The 19995-nt window shown below is 35.9% G+C and overlaps 2 protein-coding genes across 4 annotated transcripts in view; one reads left to right on the forward strand and one right to left on the reverse strand.

Moving 5' to 3' along the window:
• IMMP2L (inner mitochondrial membrane peptidase subunit 2) overlaps positions 1-19995 on the forward strand; it is a 906113-nt gene that overhangs the window by 385409 nt on the left and 500709 nt on the right. The gene's annotated exons all lie outside the window — the stretch shown is intronic.
• LRRN3 (leucine rich repeat neuronal 3) overlaps positions 4351-19995 on the reverse strand; it is a 45450-nt gene continuing 29805 nt past the window's right edge. The window contains exon 2 of the mRNA XM_075209023.1: positions 4351-7315. Within this exon, the coding sequence (XP_075065124.1) occupies positions 4853-6976 (2124 nt within the window). The 5' untranslated portion in view covers positions 6977-7315 and the 3' untranslated portion in view covers positions 4351-4852. The remainder of the gene's footprint in view (positions 7316-19995) is intronic.

Raw genomic sequence — 19995 nt, forward strand, 5'->3', positions numbered from 1 at the left:
GCACTTAAACTTAGGATAGTTTGAGCACTTCTAGGGGTAGATTCAAATGCTGGTGAAGTGGCACACAGATATGGCACTGTGCACATTGCCAGCAATTTCAGAGATTTCTGTCAGATTGCCACCGTAAAATGTCTCCAGGACGTTCCGGAGACATTTCGCGTCTGACTGCGTCTCCTCCTAGAGTCCATGTAAACCAGCCTTTTGTTAATATTGGCATTGCTACATACAAATCTTAACTGATTTTTTTTCTAGTCTATAAAATGGGATTCATATGAACATGAGCGATACATCTGGTATGCATTGAATTTCAAACAAAAAGTATTTTATACTTTGATCTTGTGCAATTATTATTATGCACAATCCAAAAATAATCTGTTTAGTGAACACCAATCTAATTAAAACATACAATATTTTTTTTTTATCCAGAGTGAACTGTAAACTAAACCTGTTGATGGCACTGAAAAGAGGGGCAGTATGCAGTATGCTGATAGAGCATTGAGTAGATTTCTATGTGAATCCATAATAATACATGATAAACAGTGGACACGGTTTTGCAGATTCCATCCATTGTGAATGTGCAGATATATACATTTTATTTATATATTCAGTTGAAGGGATTATGCAATAGGAACTTGTTTTTAACACAATTAGAATCACATAGGAGCATGTAGAGATGTCATATACTATTCACTTTATTGAATCAAGAGGTACTGGTGAAAGCAATATCTTCCACATAACTCTACATTTCATGTAATTGAAAATCCCTGTGAGATTTGTTTTTCTTCAATTAGAGAGTGTGCTGATAATGCTGTCTACTTGTAATACATTGCTAACTTTTAAATCCTATAAGCAAACACATTTGAATGTATTTGGAAATAAAAGGAGATTCATAGAAGATACATGAGAACATTTTGCTGACCTATACAGTACCTGCATTGTAATAGGTCATATTTCAACTATTCTGTTTGTGACAAATTGCTTAGAATGAAATGCCCTGTCCATGGTGCTGAAATAACTGGTGATTGATGAGTGTGTCTAGCTGATAAATTCTAATGCCAGTGTATGAGTCACAGTGATTCATCAACTATGGTAAAATTGTGTTGAGGGAAATACATGAAATTCATACAGATTTAAATATTAGGCATTTAATATTTGCTTCGAATGCTTACATGTAATCCAATTATAGATTGCACAATTACACTTTAGCAAACTGCGCTTTCCCTGTTTCTTTAAAGATAACATTTGAGACTGTCATGTCTTTTATTCAATCCCTGGCAAAATCATCCTCTGTTCACCTAATAAAATCTACCACATCTCATTAGTGACACTAACTAAAACACTAGTACTTGTACTCCCTAAATAACTAGTTTTGGTATTTATCCTCGTGTTGATTATTGTAATGTGGAATTCTATTAAACTGGCACCACTCCACCTCTCTTGATTATGGCTACCAGACTGATTTTTCTCACTAAGCATTTCAGTAATACTGTAACCCTATGCCGAGCCATGCATTGGTCACCCATTTCCTCCAGGATAAAATCTGCTATTAAGACAGAAAGCCCTCCACCCTGTATTTCTTCATTTATCATCCACTCTGAATATACAACTCCTATCACTCTCCATAATAACCATTTCCCATGCACACTCCCAGGGTTTCTGCCTTGCTGCTTCCATAATCTTCACACTGCCCCAACCTAATTGTCTATGCATAAAGCCTATAAGCATTCCATAATAGCGCACTTGCCTTGTGGGAATACCTGTGTCTACTCCTCTGTATAAATAAGCACTTGTGCCTTTTTGTTTCATGTCCCGTGTCTCCTTTAGATTGTAATTTCTTACCAGTGACCATGAATTATTTGTTCAAAAATCCCTGATTTTTACAGAGCTGTGAGAATATGTTGGCACTTTGTAAATAAAGAATAATAATAAATATGAATACTGATGCAAGTAACAGCCTTTCTCAGACATATTGAATACTGAATCTGCCATTTCAAATATGAAGGAAAACTGTTGCACTGGCTGCTTTCTCCAAGGCTGAATTATTCACCGTATTGACTTTCTCACTTCAGGAAAAGTTTGTTTCCTGTTTAAATATTACATTTCTGCAGTATACAATAAGAAGTACATTTTGGTAAAATGCACAGTTGGAGCCCTGTTGTTCTTGCTTTTTTCCAGCTAAAACGGAGTCTGCTTCCCTGAAGTTTTGTTTCTTTCACAGGCTCTGTTTTAAATAAATGTTTATATTTATTTTTATAAAACTGTTCAAAAAAACTAATTAGTAAACTTTAAAATTCATTACTAAACAAACCACAAGGAAACCATTTATTTAGTTCTTTAGGACACAAGCAATTCTAACTAACTTACCGAGGCATAACTATTATGAATGGGCAATAATGCTAAGAAGGCATTAGAGTTCATGATGTGCCTTGTGAAGATAAATGGATGTTGTTACCTCTTACTGTTAACTCAATAACTAATTTTAAAAATGTTCTCCATAGGGGTAAAAAATAGCGTAGAATAGAGATATTCTGCTATAATCATCTGTCTGTGTTGCTGATTTTAATTAGCCATTCCACCTCTGTGAAAATGGAACTTTTATATATACAACAAAACCCAGATATTCAACAAAAATATGTAAACCAGTTATGTTTTGTAATGTTGAAGTTAAGGTCAAATTTCTATGTATATAATATTTTTTCATTAATTTCTAAACATATATCGATTGTAAAAAAAACCCTATTAATTTAGTAAATGTCATTACATCTACAGCTTTGACATGTTTCTGTTTGCAAATAAATTTTATTGGTTTTTTTTTTTGTTTTCTAGTTTAACTTGTGTGTTCTTGAAATATATTATGGACATTGTTATATTGGGCTTGTTCTAAATGTGTTTATTTAATACATTGTTTGCTTTAAGAACACTAGAAAATAAACTACAATTTAAAAGTTCTACCAAAAGAAAGCCCAATCTGTCATTTGAAACCAACGCACACTTCACTCTCATACCAAGTTGAGTTGTTGTTTTACAAGCCCGTAGCAAAAATGCTAAATTGTTTTTGATCAAGAAGCCACTCCAGTCCTTAAGGGGTTCATTTTCTTGCATGCACTCCAATATAAAACCTTATCAATTCCAAGCCACCGAATTTGTCATCTGCTAAATTGTAAACAGGGAAATGTGGATAATATATTTGAATGCCGTAAAATTATCAGATGAGATACTAGAACTAATTTGGAATTCAGAATGTGATTAATTTAGAATTAATTACATGTTTGATGACATAGATATTGGGGATTGTCAAGATAAAGATACATTCCACAAATTAATTTTAAATCTGTACTACCAGCAAAAGTGGTGAACATTTTTGATGGTAGTACTGTAAAGCGGGGATGAGTGTCTGCAATTGCAGCCTCCCATTAGGTAATAGTGCAACGTTAAGGTGTTATCATACAAAACGGAATTGTCAGGTTGACAAACACAGTATAATATTGACATATAGTAATTATGCTTTGATGTCATGTTATGCTGTTATAGCATACGATTGTAATAATGATACCCCTAATAAAAATGTTGCCTATTACTGAACTAAACAATGTATTTTTTGTTAATGTGTTTTCTAGCCTTGTCACAACTCAATTATTTGTTTCCAGCCTGCAAGTAAATGATTTGATCTGTAGACCCATGTTTCCTTCTATAGTACAATGTAATGAGGTATATCTCATAACACCTTCCCATGACAGGTTTCACTGTAATGTTCTATGGACTATACCACATTACAATATATTAGAGAGGCAGGATAACTGCATGTAAATGTGTCTACACACCAGACATATTGCTTACATGCGAGTAGCTGAGTAGTGTGCAGTATCTTTACACTGCTCGATCACTGTATAGGTAATTACATATTAAAATAATGCAAAATCATAATTGGAGGGTGTGGGTTTAACCGGGGAATGGGATCATTTATATGTATGTGTTAGAATGTCAAGTACAAGAAGCAATACAATATGAACCTTCCCTTTTATGTTAATTGATTAGCTGTATAAGAATGAACATTAAACTGTTTATAAAATGAACAAGCTTGTACTCCAGATATGACAAGCTTTGTTTAAGTTCTGTACTTTAGTTATACATTTATATCATACACACATTAGAAAGATTCATGTGCCTTGCCAGCAGACACAAGTATTATACTGCTTAATACAGTAACTGTGGCTTTCATTTATTCATATGTAGAAATTCACTCTCATGATTATTTAATATGGCTTGATATTTGCATACTAAAGTTGTCATTCTTTTGTGGCACATATGCTTGTACAGTATGTCCTTATCACATAACAAAATAGTCAGGGCACAGGTCAATTTTATTTTAATCCAAAATGTATTTTTTCTCAATAAAAAAAAGATTTACATATTTACTGTCTCTACTACTCTACAGAAATGTCCATTTTGTAACACCACATTTCAATTCTATTTTATTTTGTCACTTCAAAAACTCTTGGCTAAAATGTGTAATACATCACAAGAGGAGGTATTGCTCAGTTCAACTACAATATAATGTAAAAAGAAAACAATACATAAAACAAAAGCTATATCTTTGTATTGTATTTAAGAAAGTCATAGTTCTTTTTGCTTTTTATATAGTTTGTGTTTTTTGTTTTTTTATTATTGAAAGAAGCATGTCGCTTGTCTGGCTTGTAACTATGTTAAGCCTTTTACCGGAGATACTTTTTAAGTAGCAGTAAAATTGTTATTATTTTTCCTTAGAAAAAAAGTCTTCCTGCTTGTGGAGGAGCACAACTAAATCCTTGTGCTTGTTTGTATTCCATAGGTGAATCTCTCTTGGAACAGTGTTTTATGGCACGATGCTCGGTACTTGTATAACTGTGGATTTGACTTCTAGAGATGTGCTTTCTTTGTCAACGTTCCAAAGACTCATCAAAGGAGGGTAGAGGTCATTAGAAGCAAATGGTGGTGTCTGCAAAAGGTTCCCAGAGCATTTTCTTTCAGATATATGTTTCAAATATAAAGATATATAGGTGAAAAAGTAGGCCACAGTAAAAATTCCGAAAAGACCACCCAGTATAATAATCAGTGCTGTTGTTTTAAGAGTTTCACTATGCTTTTTGATAGTATCCATTCCCTTTGTGGTGACATTAATGCACTGCTTTTCAACTTGTTGATAGATGGTGGGTGCATCTATGCAGATTATGTATTCAGTGAGCGAACTGAGACGTGTTAAATTGTATTGTTTGATATCTGATGGCATTCGAACACTGTGAGCGATTTTGGTGTATTCTGCATTTAAGAACGCAGTCCACTGCACACTGGATTTTAAAATGTTTGATCTGGAATTCCAAGATACCATAACAGAATTACTTTGCACTTCCTTGATGTCAATATAGACGGATCCATTGACATCCTCAGGCAAGGATCCGTCCACTCGGATCATAACGGTTTTTAAATCCGCACCAACCAGATTTTTTGCTACACATGTATAAAGTCCGGCTTCCAAGAGACTTATGTTGTTAATTTCCAGGGTTCCTTCAGAGTGAACATAAAACTGACCAGAAACTGTATTAGGTTGGAGCTTGGAACCCAAAGGTGTTATCCAATAGATCTCTGGTTCTGGTTCTGCTGTTGCTCTACAGTGTAATGAAACTGAGCTGCCAGTCCTTACATCCAGGTCTGAGGGAAAGCTCTGAGGAGCAATTAATGGTAGACATATTTCCATCATTTCCCTGAAATGTATATGCCTGACATTCTGACCTTGAAATTCAGGGGGGTCAACGCAAAACAATGAATCTGTTTCCATAAAACGAATGCTTGTTTTATTCATATTAATCCAGCGATTTACACAGTCACACCTGATGGGGTTGCTATGTATACCTAATTCCTTAAGGCTCGGCAAAGCCTCTATTGTAGTCTGGTAAAGGGCGCTAAGCGAATTGCTGTTGAGCATGAGTGTCTCTAATTTAGGAAGTCTATAAAATGCATTTGGATGAATGTATGCCAGTTTTGGGTTATTGGTTGCCTCAATTTTTCTTAGGTCGGGTAAATTTTCAATGGCAAGACTGTCTATTGAAACTAGGTCAGGCATGTTATTAATGCCCAGTTCCTTCAAGTGTAACATATTGCTAAAATCTCCTCTTTGTATCCTCCTAATAGGATTTTTATTGAGGTCTAAAAATTTAAGGTTCAGAACCTTTTGAAGAGCAACAGAGGGGATGTTAACAAATCTGTTGTCATAGAAAGAAATACTTTCTAAATTCTCCAGACCTATGAAGGCATTGTCAGGGATGTCTGTCAGATTTATTCCTGCTAAAACCAGGCTGCGCAGATTAATAAGAGGCTTAAAGTTCATTTCTTCGATTTTGATTATTGGATTTTCACCAATCATGAGAATCTCTAGATGTGGCATTGCTTCAAACCACTGGCTATTAACCACTTGCAATCTATTTGAATTAAGGTGAAGTCTGAGCAAATTGCTTACCCCAGCAAATGCTTTTGCTGAAATTGTGGATATCATGTTGTGATTAATGTATAGCTCTTGTAAATTTAACAGCCCAGAAAAACATTCCTCCGTCAGTTCTACCAACTTATTTTCCTCCATGTACACAGAAAGTATATGATGGGCATTTGTGAAATTGATATTGACCATGGAGGACAGATTGTTCTGCGATAAATCCAGCCCTGTAAGATTTACTGGAAAATGATCTGCGTCCTTAATATCTTGAATGTTGTTTGCCTGTAAAAGTAAGACCTGTGTGTTTGCAGGTAGTCTGTCTGGGATGCTGTAGAGATCTAATGCATTGCAATCCACTGTGAGAGCTTCGATATAAATAGATCTTGGTGTAAACCACGGTCGAATTTCACACGTACACAACTGTGGACAATCCATCTTTTTTTGAGTAGCATGCACAAGTGCAGTAATAGTTAGTCCGAGAAGCAAGTTTATTTTCAGTTTTATTTCCCTCATCTTTCACTTGTTAATTGTTTAGCTGTACTGAATCAGCAGCTTATGTTTTTTTCTATCTAATTATTAATAACAAATTGGTCACTTCATGAACACATGGCTTGCATTCAACACAGCGCCACAAATGTATTGTGTTTCTATTCCTGGTAGCAAAGTGCAATGTCGTTTTTCAAATACTCCACACATACTGTGAGATTGAAGGTCACTCTATTCTTGACAGGCATTGAAAAGTCATTGTGGTGGTGTAGATGCTGTAGCAGGCCATTGAAGAAGCAATTCACTTAGCAACATTCACTTATAATCCCCATAGCAGATTAGTAGCTGATGTAATATCAAGGATATCTGAAAACACAGAGAAGGCAATAATTACTTTAAAAATAATTCTGCAAATATAATACACACACATCTCAACAAATGAAACGTCTTTCTATTGAGATAATGTGTGTGTGTGTGTGTGTGTGTGTGTGTGTGTGTGTGCGTGTGTGTGTATATGTATATATGCATATGTAAATATATGTATATATATATATATATATATATATATATATATATTTTAAACAGTAGCAGTTTGTGGCCAATTGATCTTTATAGACATATAATTACAGTATGCAGGCACTGTGTGTCCCTTGAATTGACTATACACTGAGGAGGAGGAAAATTGTGCTTGAACCTTTGCTGTCTGGATGTCACACTCTGACATGCTATTATTATTGCATGTTATCGTACATTAGGCACAATATAGAGTCAGAGACAGAGGGGGGAATTCAATTCCCCCAAAGTACCGGCGCGTTAAGAGTATTACCGTTATTACGGTAATATTTACTCGGCTTCCTGCTCGCAGAACTACCATAATAAGGGTATTTACGAGCACTATTACCGTAATAACGGTATATACAAGCCCTATTACGTAATAATGGTAATAGTGCGTAGGGCGCTGTACTTTTTCTAGTAATTCAGCCAATTGAATTCCCCCCAGAGTGTTGTTAAACAAATATGGGAAAAAAGTTTTTTCTTTATTGTTGATTTTACATGACAGGAGAAAATATTAATGCTGTCTACTTGTGTTTCAAGTTAAAATTAAAGGGGATATATTTTTTTTCACTATCCATACCTACTTGATATCCCGGCCATATCTAGTACATGCTCTCCAATTGCCATAGATTTTGGGTTCCGAATTGAGATTGCACATTTGGAGGGGTGGTTTTGACTGATCAGTGCTGTGCTTGTGTGGACATAATCAGTATATTGTTGATACTGTTCTGGTTGTTTTTGTTTTATATTTTTAGCCAGAAATGTTGGGAGGTATGCTAAGGAAACGAGTAATAATTCTAGAACATCCTGTACTTTTCAGACACGCTTCTGCATTCATTACATTATTACTTATAATACATACTGAGTGTTTTATCTTCAGCATCCGTTATACAAGTCAGCATAGAACACTTTCGGAATGAGACATGTGAAATATGGTCATCAAGCGTAAAGTTATATTTTACATGCATTTATTGTTACTTTAGAAAAATATATAGGGGCGTATTCAATTGTTCCTCCAGCCGCCGGAAAAACGAGCGCGTTAAAACTATTAACTTTTATACAGTAATATTGCGCGTAAAAACCATTAATACGGTAGTTTACTCGCTGAATTTCATCTCGCAGCTCAGGGAGCTGCGAGCTGAAATTCAGCGAGTAATTACCGTATTAACGGTAATAGTTTTAGAGCGCTCGTTTTTCCGGTGGCCGGAGGAACAATTGAATATGCCCCATAGAATGAGAGAGACACTATTATTTTCTCGTTAAAACTGACCGTACTTGTACACCTTACAAATTTAGCACAGAACAATTTCACTTCTTTAAACTGAAATCAATTTGTAATGAACAAACCACTACTTCTCCTACTGCTGTTTGTACAACTTTCAAATCCCATTCACTTACACTTTCCACCACATGTAAATTTCCACTTCGACCACTGGATACATCGCAACATAAAGTAGAAGCATAGGTTTGATTTAAAACTATTTTAAGAAGTGATACTACCTGCCAATTGTACCATTTATTGAGCGCAATATTATTTATATTAGTGCTAAAAGGTTTACAAGTGTGTTCATGGCGCTTTATGAATTGTCTCCTGCATCTCTTTCCAAGTGCGATCGTAATCTGACACAATGATGTTATACTATAATAGTTGTACAAGGCTTAAAAACCAGCAAACTTAATAAACCTGTCTGCAATTCCATGTATTTCTTTCCTGCAATTGAAAGATAATATGACTGATCAGTGTAAATTAATGGGATTAGGCAATGTGTTAGGCCTATCACAGCGAGAGCAGGTCAAATGTGAAGATGATTAATTTTAATCAGTGAATCCGGTGTGAATTTATTGGGTGTTACCAAGCCTTAGTGTCTTGTAGTTTAAATTAACTTCATTTCTTCCTTTGTGCAGTAAAACATATACCAATTGACAGAACAAGCTGTGACAAGTTATGTTAGAATAATACCAATTTCACATCAATTTAATATATTGCAAGGTCCTGACATGATGCTATTTTATAATTCTATCTCTAGTGCATCAACCTTAATGAACCTTCATATATTTCTGTATAAAAGCAACACAATTCTGATTTAACAGCTAATGTCAACTGATCATCCTAATCAACTTGTCAGTATTCAGAGGTAGAAACTAGTGGTTGTATATTTATTTACTTTTGTTAACTGGGTGAGTGCACTAGGCATAAAAAAAAATGCATTTTTTCAGGTACAACCTGGGAGATAAACAAATTGAAAAATACATAAGTGTATATGTGAAACAGCACATGAGGTAATAAAGCACACACAAAACTTGTTAAGTGATTAAGTGATGGTTGATTAAAAACTAGTAGAGGAAGGAACAGTGGTGAGAACCATAGATAAAATGGTTTAAAAAGGAAGGAGAGGGGGGGACAGATAAGAAAATGTTGGTGGTGGGAACTGTGTCAGATGAGCAGATTAGCTAGAAAGAGGACAGAAAAGAATGGTTTTAGGTGGATTAAAGTTATAAGTGTTAGTAACACTATGATGCTTACTGTGAAGTTTATTAAAACTGGCAAGAAACTACTGAGGTTCCTGACTGTGCCAGCTTTTGGCTATTAAATCTAATCAACATGCCAATAGCTATATATAGGAATTCTCTACTGAAATACTTAAATAGTGCGGTAAAAACTGTGATACCAGTCTACTGGAGAACTCCAACAACTCCCACTTTAAAAGAGTGATTTACAAGATTGGACTTTATGAGTATGGATGACCTAACTTTATCTTGATTACTGTGCGATTTGGTCAAGGTGGTTAGAGTTCTAAGGGGCATATTCAATTGTCCGGATTCCCCGCCACGTTAAAACTACTACCGTTATTACGATAATAGCTTGCTGGATTTCAGCTCGCGGCTCGGAGCTACGACCTGAAATCCAGCGAGAAAACTACCGTAATAAACCACTATCACCGTAATAACGGTAATTGTGCGCGGAGCGCAAGATTTTCGACGTTTCCGCCGACAATTGATTATGCCCCTAAGAGTCTGAGAAGTTCACCAGATTAACAGGATGTAACCGATATTAGCAGTCCTCTTTATGCCAAATCACTCTTGGCAACATTCCAACATGGCTTGCTTAAATTTCTGGGCATTTGTGGAACCAAACAATCCTGTAAATATATAAACTTCTGCCATTGCTTTATCAAATGATTCAGCTTTGGGTAATTAACAGATGAGTTTGGTGGAAGGGTAGATATCGTACTTGACAACTGCAGTATGTGTTAGGGAGGCCTAATCCTAGGCATTAACCATGCTTGCCCATGTCACTAAACATTGTGAACACATATTTTCCTAATATTTCCACTACCAATGTGTTACGCTGTTTCATTTATTGTTAGTGGTTGCCTAAAAGGTCAATTAAAAATAAATCCCTACCTTTGACAGTATTTACATATTTAGTAGGAATTCCAACAGGAGTTTATGCTTCATGCTGTTACAATTATGAGACCATTTAATTGCTTTGGCCACATTTTGGATAATCTATCAGCAAAATATTTTACAAACCCAATTTGCAGCAAGCATTGTTGGACATGGGGGGTATTTTTTTCCACAACCATAGTTGTATTTTTGTTGCGTAACACTTTCAATGTCAACAATGAGGCTAGTAAGAACATGTGCATTACTGTAAACAAATTATGCAAGTATATATGCATAATGTATATAAAGAAAATACCTACAAATTGTTGTCTATCTACATATCCTGGGTTAATTAAGGTTGACACTGGCTCCTGACTTGTGTGACTATATTGTATATGAGATACCCACACAATGATTTTAGAATTGTTGCAGGTGAAATTCCTTTGATACTTCCTATTGATCTCATGTCCTGAGTACTTGACACTAGTGCTGTTATCTTGCTCAGAAGCAATTCTCTGCTGACTAGGGATACACTTCAACAGGCTGCTCTCTCAAGCAGTTAAAATAATCATCAGCACAATATTTAAAAATAAAAACAGAAACCAACATTATTTTGAAGAAAAAAAAAAATAGGGATGAAACCAGATCTAACAGTAGAAACACTTAATATAATGTGTTATAGAGCAACAAACTATCAATATTATTTTCCCACTTACTAATTATCAATGGTGCAACATTCACTAAAATAATTTCTGGTCCTATCTTAATTGCTATCAACGTACCAGTGGGTATACAGTAAATCCACTTTTATAAAGGAAGAGATCGGTTTACAGTGACAAACAATTCCCATGGAGTATGGGACACAGAAGAAGATAAATATTGCACATTAGCTCATTTATGTAAACATATTTCAGTTTATGGTTAGTGTTATGGAATGCTTTTTGCATCCTTTTTTTAGACAAGGACTAATGATTAGTTATTGTAATAAAGAACAGTTTGTTTGCCCCTTAGTTATGTATCATTTATGTAATCCATGCAGTTTGATTTACTCTGACATTTCATTATGGATGCAGCTTATGTCGGCTAATAAATTGATTTTCTTGCCTGGTTATTTTTTATTTATGACACAAACTCAGATCTCACATTAGAAATAAATTCTCATAGATAATCACTGAAGTATGCCGGCATGGCAGCTGTTTGATTTTGTATGATATTTTTTTTTACAGAAACTTAAAGCTTTAAAATTAGCAATGACATTTGGGTGGGAATTCATTTTTATGTGCTGAATGCTGGGGGAGCTACTGACTTCTGTGACCCGTGATGCACGTCACACCTGGAAGTAGGGCTCTGCTATGCTCATTTTTGCACGCACCTAAAGGAGGGAACTTGCGCCAACTTGAATTTCCCACCTAGGAGTATTGAGAGTTGCAGAGGTCTTGTTACAGCAGGGTATTACTAGTGGTTTATGCTTTTAATTATCTCACTGCAATATACATGCAGCAAGTTAAAGTATCACACCAGGAAAGCATTGTGCTTTTAAGGCGGATGCATTTTGGCAGTGATAAATGTGCTCCAATACCAGAATCAGTTTACTGTCTTCTCATAGAAAGAGATACAGTGCAGATATGGCCAAATAGCTTGTATAGGTCATTTAACCTCTGCAAGCGCAGCAATCGGAACACAACTGAACAAGGAGTGCAAGGTTTGCTAACCTGCCACAAGGGCTGCACAATGAAACAGCAGAAACAGAGCATCACTACTTATTTACAGAAAGGATTCTGTTTGCAATTCGGAAATCACAGTACAACCTGAAACATTTGAGCACTGAAGAAATGTACTTAGTATAGCACTTACTGTCAGCTCTTTTTTTTATAAGACTTGGTTGTAATTAGGTTGTTTTAGTAAAATAACTACTTCCATGCACTCACACACAATGAACTACATTCCAGTGGCAGTCATGGGTTTTGAAGATGTATCATTAGAAGTGTTTATCTATGACCATGTTTTATTTTTTTTATAAATGATTTGCTCACAGCACCATATTACTTACTGTAGTTTATATTTACTCCCTTTTGACTACTGTAAAAACAGGAGGTATCTAAAAAAAAAGTTATAGGTAATGATATGCCTACTATTCTATGTAGCTGTATCTGCTTTGTCACACAGTAAGGAAAATACTATTCTTTTCACTGTATAACACAATGCCTTTGTGTTCCTATTTATTTGCTTTTAAACAAATGCATAATGGCTCACTATTCACATTTTAGCACATTTGATCTGCAATATTTCCAGTTCTGTCATTTACTCCTCCAGAACTGAAAGGTTTACACGTGTGACCTTTTATAATAGAGCATTATTCAAATTCCATTACAATGCGTCACTGCTCACAATACTACTATGTCACCATATTTTAATTATTGGCAAGCACAAGTCATATTTTCTAATGTGACTAGATGTGTTTTGGAGATGGAAATACATTTCCATTCTATTACTACACTGATAATTGTTGCCTAAAGCTAAACTCTATGGATAATGAGAGCAGTAATATAATAATCTAACTATAATAGGCTACCAGAATAGTCCACAGTTCAGGATTTCTTGATATACAGAAAGCACCAGAACACATTTTCTTTCTGATTTAATGCTAAAATATCAATAAGCCTTTAATGAAGGTTTACTGTGAAACCTTAAGGAACCTGACAATGTCCAGTATAAGTCAGTCTTTGTTTAACCACTTCTCAATAGTCCATGAAAGGTAAACAGTGACATGGTCACCTCTTACTGCTGCACCAAGTTTATAAATGGTGTCACATTCCAACTAGGGGACCCAAAGAGGAACTGTTTAGTTCGGTCACTGGCACCCTGATAGCAGCACATAAAGTTTCAGTAAATTATATGTGCTCCTTCCCTCTTTTGAAGAGGACATCCTGTGACATTACAAAGACTTGCCCCAAATGTGGGTAGTTCCCAAGCAGTGCTACAGGCCTGTAGTAGATCTAGTCTGCCTGCGAGCACTAATAGGGCCATGTAAACTGAATCTAGCAGAAGTTGTTTTATCAGATCCTGTTTATCTTGAGCATTTAATGCTGACAAAATAAGGGATTCATCAAACTAATCATAATCTCCCAAAGTTAAATAAAAGAAAATATGTAAGAATAATCAACTAAAGTGGGTATATATTTATGTATAAGTGATTTAGTGGTCTTGCATTGCACTCATTTTCTCATTTCGAAAAAGTAAAAACATAACACAATCTTATTCTACTTTTCTACTTATAATACAGGTTTAATATATTGGGACACAGGCACACTTCAGGTGATGCACACGCGAACACCTTCTTGCTTTTACTTTGCTTTTTATTGTCTGGATGGCAAAGTTATTCATAACATAAAGTTTGCACACACTTTCCTTGTGACCCTAGCGCAAAAATAGCAGAGACCAGCTCCCTAGACACCCGCCACTGTCTAGCGACACCATGCATAGTAGCACAATACAGGTTTTATAGGTGAGACTCCTCCTACAGCCTTAGCTTGATGGACAGGTGACACTCCCATCTTGCCTTTAAAAGGGAGTTCTCAGCAGGTGTTCTGTAATTGCTCTTCACTGCAGACAAACCTTGTCGGTTTTGCTGTTAGCTGTGGAAAATAAACTTTCAAACCATTTTCAAAGCATGTAAGTTAAATTACTCTTAATACTTTTACTATGTCACACATGTCTTACACCTGTAAACCTTAACTTAGGTGCACTGCCATACATGTGTGTACCCCGGTATGCAGCCTTTACCGGCAGACTGTCAGCTGAATGGCTGATTCCTCTCTTAGAGGCCTGTGGTAAACCACTTTCTTTGTCACAATATTTATCCCACTATCCTACCATAATAAGCCTGCATCCCTCCTGAAATTATCAATATAGAATTAACTTCACTAAGAAAAAGAAAAAAAATTGTTATTCCTGGTAAAAATAGACCCATTCCCAAAAATCTGAAAAACGCCCTAGTGGTTAAGTATACCAGGTAAGCAATGACACACAATAACAAATGCAAAGAAGAAATGTCTTTTAGTGTTTTGCTCAGAATCCATTATGCCATTTGTTTTCCTATTTAAAATAGATATTTAAGATTAATAGAGACTGCAATGAACTGAAATCTCCCCTTTTTTGTGCTCCATTGTAAAATATATTTTCTCATCCTAATCATCATTTGTAGACATGATACTCAATAAAGATGATACTTTCAGAAAGTATCACATCCAGCCAGCATGTGGCAATCCCCTTTCATGTGCACTATTCCATATCTAATTGAATATATCTTTTGTTAATAAGCAAAACAAGGAAGATTCTGAACATTATTTATGTATACAGTACGTCCTGCAAGTCCTTAGTACATCAAAGATGGCTTTGTTTATCCTCCATGGAGAGCCTTTGCCTACATGCAGTTATCTTATTAAAATGCATCTAAATTCTTCCATCAAGCATGCTAATTAATTTTTTTTTTATCCAAAGTAGAAAAAAACGCAAAGCGTCTTAGTCTCTATGACCCTTTGAGGACTAATTATCCCTGTTAGAGCGAATGGTTGGTTTACCTTAATTAGGTTTGTATCAGTGGCTGTCATTGATGGCTTACACATTGGTTCACTAGGGGGTGTCACTAATGCTTGAAATGTAAGACATTCAGTGCATGAATAAGCAGTGCATTGTTTCCTGTCACTGAAGCAACAGACAGCTAATAGCCAGCTCACACTGGGCAAAATGGAGAAAAGAGAGCATCAGCACTTGCCAATCTTTCTCTTTCCACTTCAATAGAGAAACAGTGATGAAAATAAAATTGCAGCGATAGCACTGCAATGAACCATGCTGGCAATAAGGCCAACAGCTCATTTCATGAGGACCAATTTAGAGGTGGCGAGCATTATCCAAACACAGCTGTTCTCACAAAGGTACCCTTCCAAAGCACACAAGGAGATGTTTCTCAATTTCTGTCATTGCATAAACTTTAGCAGCTGAAATGGACAATGGTCCTTCAAATGTGGAATTTATAGAGCCAGTGAAAGGTGATGCGCTGAGTCTATGGTGGATTTGTTTGACAGCCGCTACATAAAATAGTATTAAATAAAATCCATTGCAAGCTTTGGTTCTGATTGACAGGTGGTATTTCTGCTCAGTGTAGTTTAGTAAAGGATTCAAGTAAAAGATCCGATAGTCATCTTATGAGCAATCAAGGAGCAGCTACAAGACTTTTAAGGGTTATTCAGCTTGTCCAGTCGTATTTCAGCAATATATTTATATATTTCTCTCTGTTGTGAGCCAATACTTCAACAAGGCAACTGCTAATGCTAATCTTAAAAGAATCCAATTCGAGAGCACTGATAATTGATTTCCACCTCATTGTCATAGTCTTCTAGCTGGTTTTATATAACGTTCTTTTTTAAATGACTTTTACGAGGAAAGGAAATAATGCATTAGAAATGGAAATAAGACAACATATCATTAATGTTTCACATTGATGCATTTTGCGGTTTATAGAAAATGTAAACAATGGAGCTGGTTTACAGAGATTCTCTCTTCAGAATAGTGGACATCGTTTCATTAGTGTCTATGGGTGATATATGATTTAGCGTGACAGAACAATCAGTTTGGCAGTCTCTGCTTATGGATGACTTGAAATATTCCTCTCCTGTAGAATAATGTATATCCAATTATTATTCATGAAAGAATTTTAGATTAATACATTGAAAATAAACACTATTTAAAATAAAGTGCATTTGTGTTACTTGATTATTTCTTTTTATATTAGAGTGTGATTTGCATATCAGTAACCAGAACAGTTTTTATTTTTTTCATGCTGCTTCCCTTTGTCTATCTTTTTGTAGCAAAATAAAATGAATATATATTTTATCAGTATTTCATAGAGAACAACGGGAGGAATTAATTATTCTCTCCGTTGCTTTCATGAAGTTATTGCAAACCCAATATTCAATGAGCTAATTACTTAGCTAGTTCTCCTAGCGACACTATGTATGCATTACTTTACCTAAGGACCAGGAATAACAGGCCTATTTACTAGTAAGTGACAATAAGTATGGTTTTCTATCACCATTTATTGCAGAAATAAAAAACCTCCTATTGCCACAATTTACCAATAAATTATCACAGAGAGCAGCTGGCAAGCAGCAGTAAGTGTACTCTTACAACTGTGCCAGCCGGTCTTGGGTTCATCTGTTTATGGGTGACCCAGAGTGCTAGTTCAGTCAAGCTCAGTGGAACTGTAAGCCCTGACTCGTGCTTCCAGTTTCACTTGTAACAAAAATATATTAAAACTAACATAAATATTTGAATAAAGCTTTTTTTTATATTACTATTCCCTGTTTATTGTCATCTTGAGATGGGTTACCTATAAGGACTGTGATTGCACATGTACAGCTGCAATCCTTAAATAAATAAGGAATCACCATTCTTTGCAAGGGAAAGGCTTCGCTGGAGAGAGCCAATGAATATCTTGACTGTCAGCCTTGATAGATAGGGAGAGACCTATCTCTAGCAAAAACATCAGTTTTTGTTGTTGTGGCAGATCAATGTCAGATTTCTTAGTATATATCCTGTATTCATTTCAAATGTGTTCCCCCCCCCCCACCCCCCTACATTTAACTGTTTTGGCTATATAATGCACATGAAATAAAACAGATATTTATCCCGTTATGCTATCTTAAACAAATTGCTCCATTTGAAACATGTACGTTGTCAAAACGGGAAACTGTCTGGTCATGAAGAGTGATGACTTCTACAAAACATGTAAATGTTTATGGTATAATGCAGGCCTGGCTCTTCAGGTGTTGTGAAACTACAACTCCCAGCATACCCTGCTAGCTATCGGCAGGCTATCTGCAGGAAATTCATGCTGGGGCTTGTAGTTTCACCACATCTGGAGAGCCACAGGTTGGCCAGGCCTGATATAATGTGTCTCATTATAAAATAGCAGTAATTGGTCCTTGTCTACTAAGAACACTGTAAGATCTATGTGGACAACACAGTGCTAGACAGTTGGGGCACAGATTTTTCATTGTGCCTTTGTGTAAATAACGTCTGAGAACTGACAAAGCAGTCACGGATCAATGTGTAATAAGAAATACTGTTGTGAACTAGAGATTTTTTTTTTTCCTGGAAGCCTTCAATGTGTTTAGCCGTAGTTAAGAGTTGGGTTAAGTGGCATACATGATAAAAGGCTTAAACAGAAGGGATTTTTAAAGGCAAATGACTCAGAGGAAGTAAATAAAATGTGACAAATATACACTGATCAGAGGATTAGGACCAAAAAATTAAAAGGAAAGAATGATTCTGGCATTGACACATCAAACCTACTTGTATTAAACATAGGCACCCCTAGTGCTCATGCTTCTATTGCCACTAACCATGTCTATGCACCCCCACCACCCTCCCCAATCATTTCTAAAATTGGGGCTACTGTGGTATCAAAACCAAAAGGGTTTGGCTAGTTGATGATGTGTTAGAACAGAAAGCAATTTTTTATTTTGATTTTTCCTACGTTTACCCCTCTACTACTAGAATGCAGATTAACTATATCCAGACCTTCAAATTTACATGCACCAGGCACACAGTTAGAGCAGTTCCACCATTAGGCGAACCTAAGTGGTTCCATAAGGCACCAACCTGCAGAGTGTGCGGGCATGTGAACCCCTTGCTGCTTGCAGTTAGGGTCAAGGAGAGTTGTCTTTTGAGTTAACATTTTTACATATCTTTAAGTTTGTGATGGCGACAGAATATCCCAAAAGAAACAGCTAATTCATTGTTGGATATTTTGGTAATGATAGATGTTAGGGCACTGCAGATAAATGTGTCTCACCAGCATACAGATGTCACTAAAGACTTAAACGAGTTTAAGCTTTCCAAGGGAGGCAGATCTTGAAAAATAGGTATTCTCCATGTGTAATATCGTTACCATTTTTAGAATTCAATAGGCTATTTAAAGGGAAAGCAAGTTGGAGACAGCAACTTCATTTTATATGTAGTGCATTTGTGGTTCCTTTTATTGCTTTTAAATCTGTCAAAATAAAGCATGTTAAAAAAAAGTAATTATTTGGAAATACACAAATTTTGTCACACTGTTCACTCAAAGCAAATCAAATATATTTAGTATAGAATAATGTTTTCTAAAGTCTCTACAATATAAAAATAGAAAATTAATTTAACTAACTTACAGCTATTTATGTCCTGTTAGATGCACTGTAACCTATCAGGATGCATATAAATATCCTTGATAAATGGTGGCAGTGGCTAATTGTTCTCAAGGATAACAACAGTGTCTCTGCCCATATTCAGCTTCTCCACACACAGGCACATACATACATACATACTGTCTCGGTCTTTCCACATTATCCCCCCTGAACAGTAAAAGTTTTATCTATGTTACATTAATACATTGTACATAAGTGTTATGAACCCATGCAAAATTACACCAACATCATGTAAAATGAATTAAGCGTCATCACACTGATTTCTGCCTCTGTAGAAAGGCTACATGGCATCCGTACACAAAAATGACAACATTATAGTGACTGCCTTTGTTGCTGAGCACTTTAACTTCGTCAAACGCTGTTTCTATTGTATTTTGGGAGTCTCAGCTGATGTTTAGTGTATGTCTGAATTTTAGGGTAAGTTTCTGTGACTGAATTGATTTATATAAAAGCAAAAATGTTGAAATTGCCTGAAAGTGTTATTATTGTTAATTACTTAGATATTGTTTTTATCTCACCGATTTTATGTCACATCTACCATGAAAAAAATAATCTAGCATTTCATAGGCAAACCGAGGGGGGAAGGTTCCTAGTGCCTGGAAACTCCCCTCCAAGCCTGGGGCACTGTATATTTGAGGTGGCTGGACCTTGCCCCTGCTTCACACGGCTCTCTTCGAAAAGAGAGAGCTGCATGCACCTAACAGTAGTGCACGCAGCATTGCCCATGTATATTATGGGGATAGGAAGAGTTGGAGAGCAGCCAAGCACTCTCTAAAATTATAGCCACGCCCCTATGCATGCTGGTCACACCCACTGCTGCCATGGTGTGGAAACCCCCTCTGCAAATCCTGCGTTTGC

The sequence above is a fragment of the Mixophyes fleayi genome, chromosome 4 (assembly GCF_038048845.1).
Source record: "Mixophyes fleayi isolate aMixFle1 chromosome 4, aMixFle1.hap1, whole genome shotgun sequence".
In the NCBI taxonomy this organism is placed as follows: domain Eukaryota; kingdom Metazoa; phylum Chordata; class Amphibia; order Anura; family Limnodynastidae; genus Mixophyes; species Mixophyes fleayi.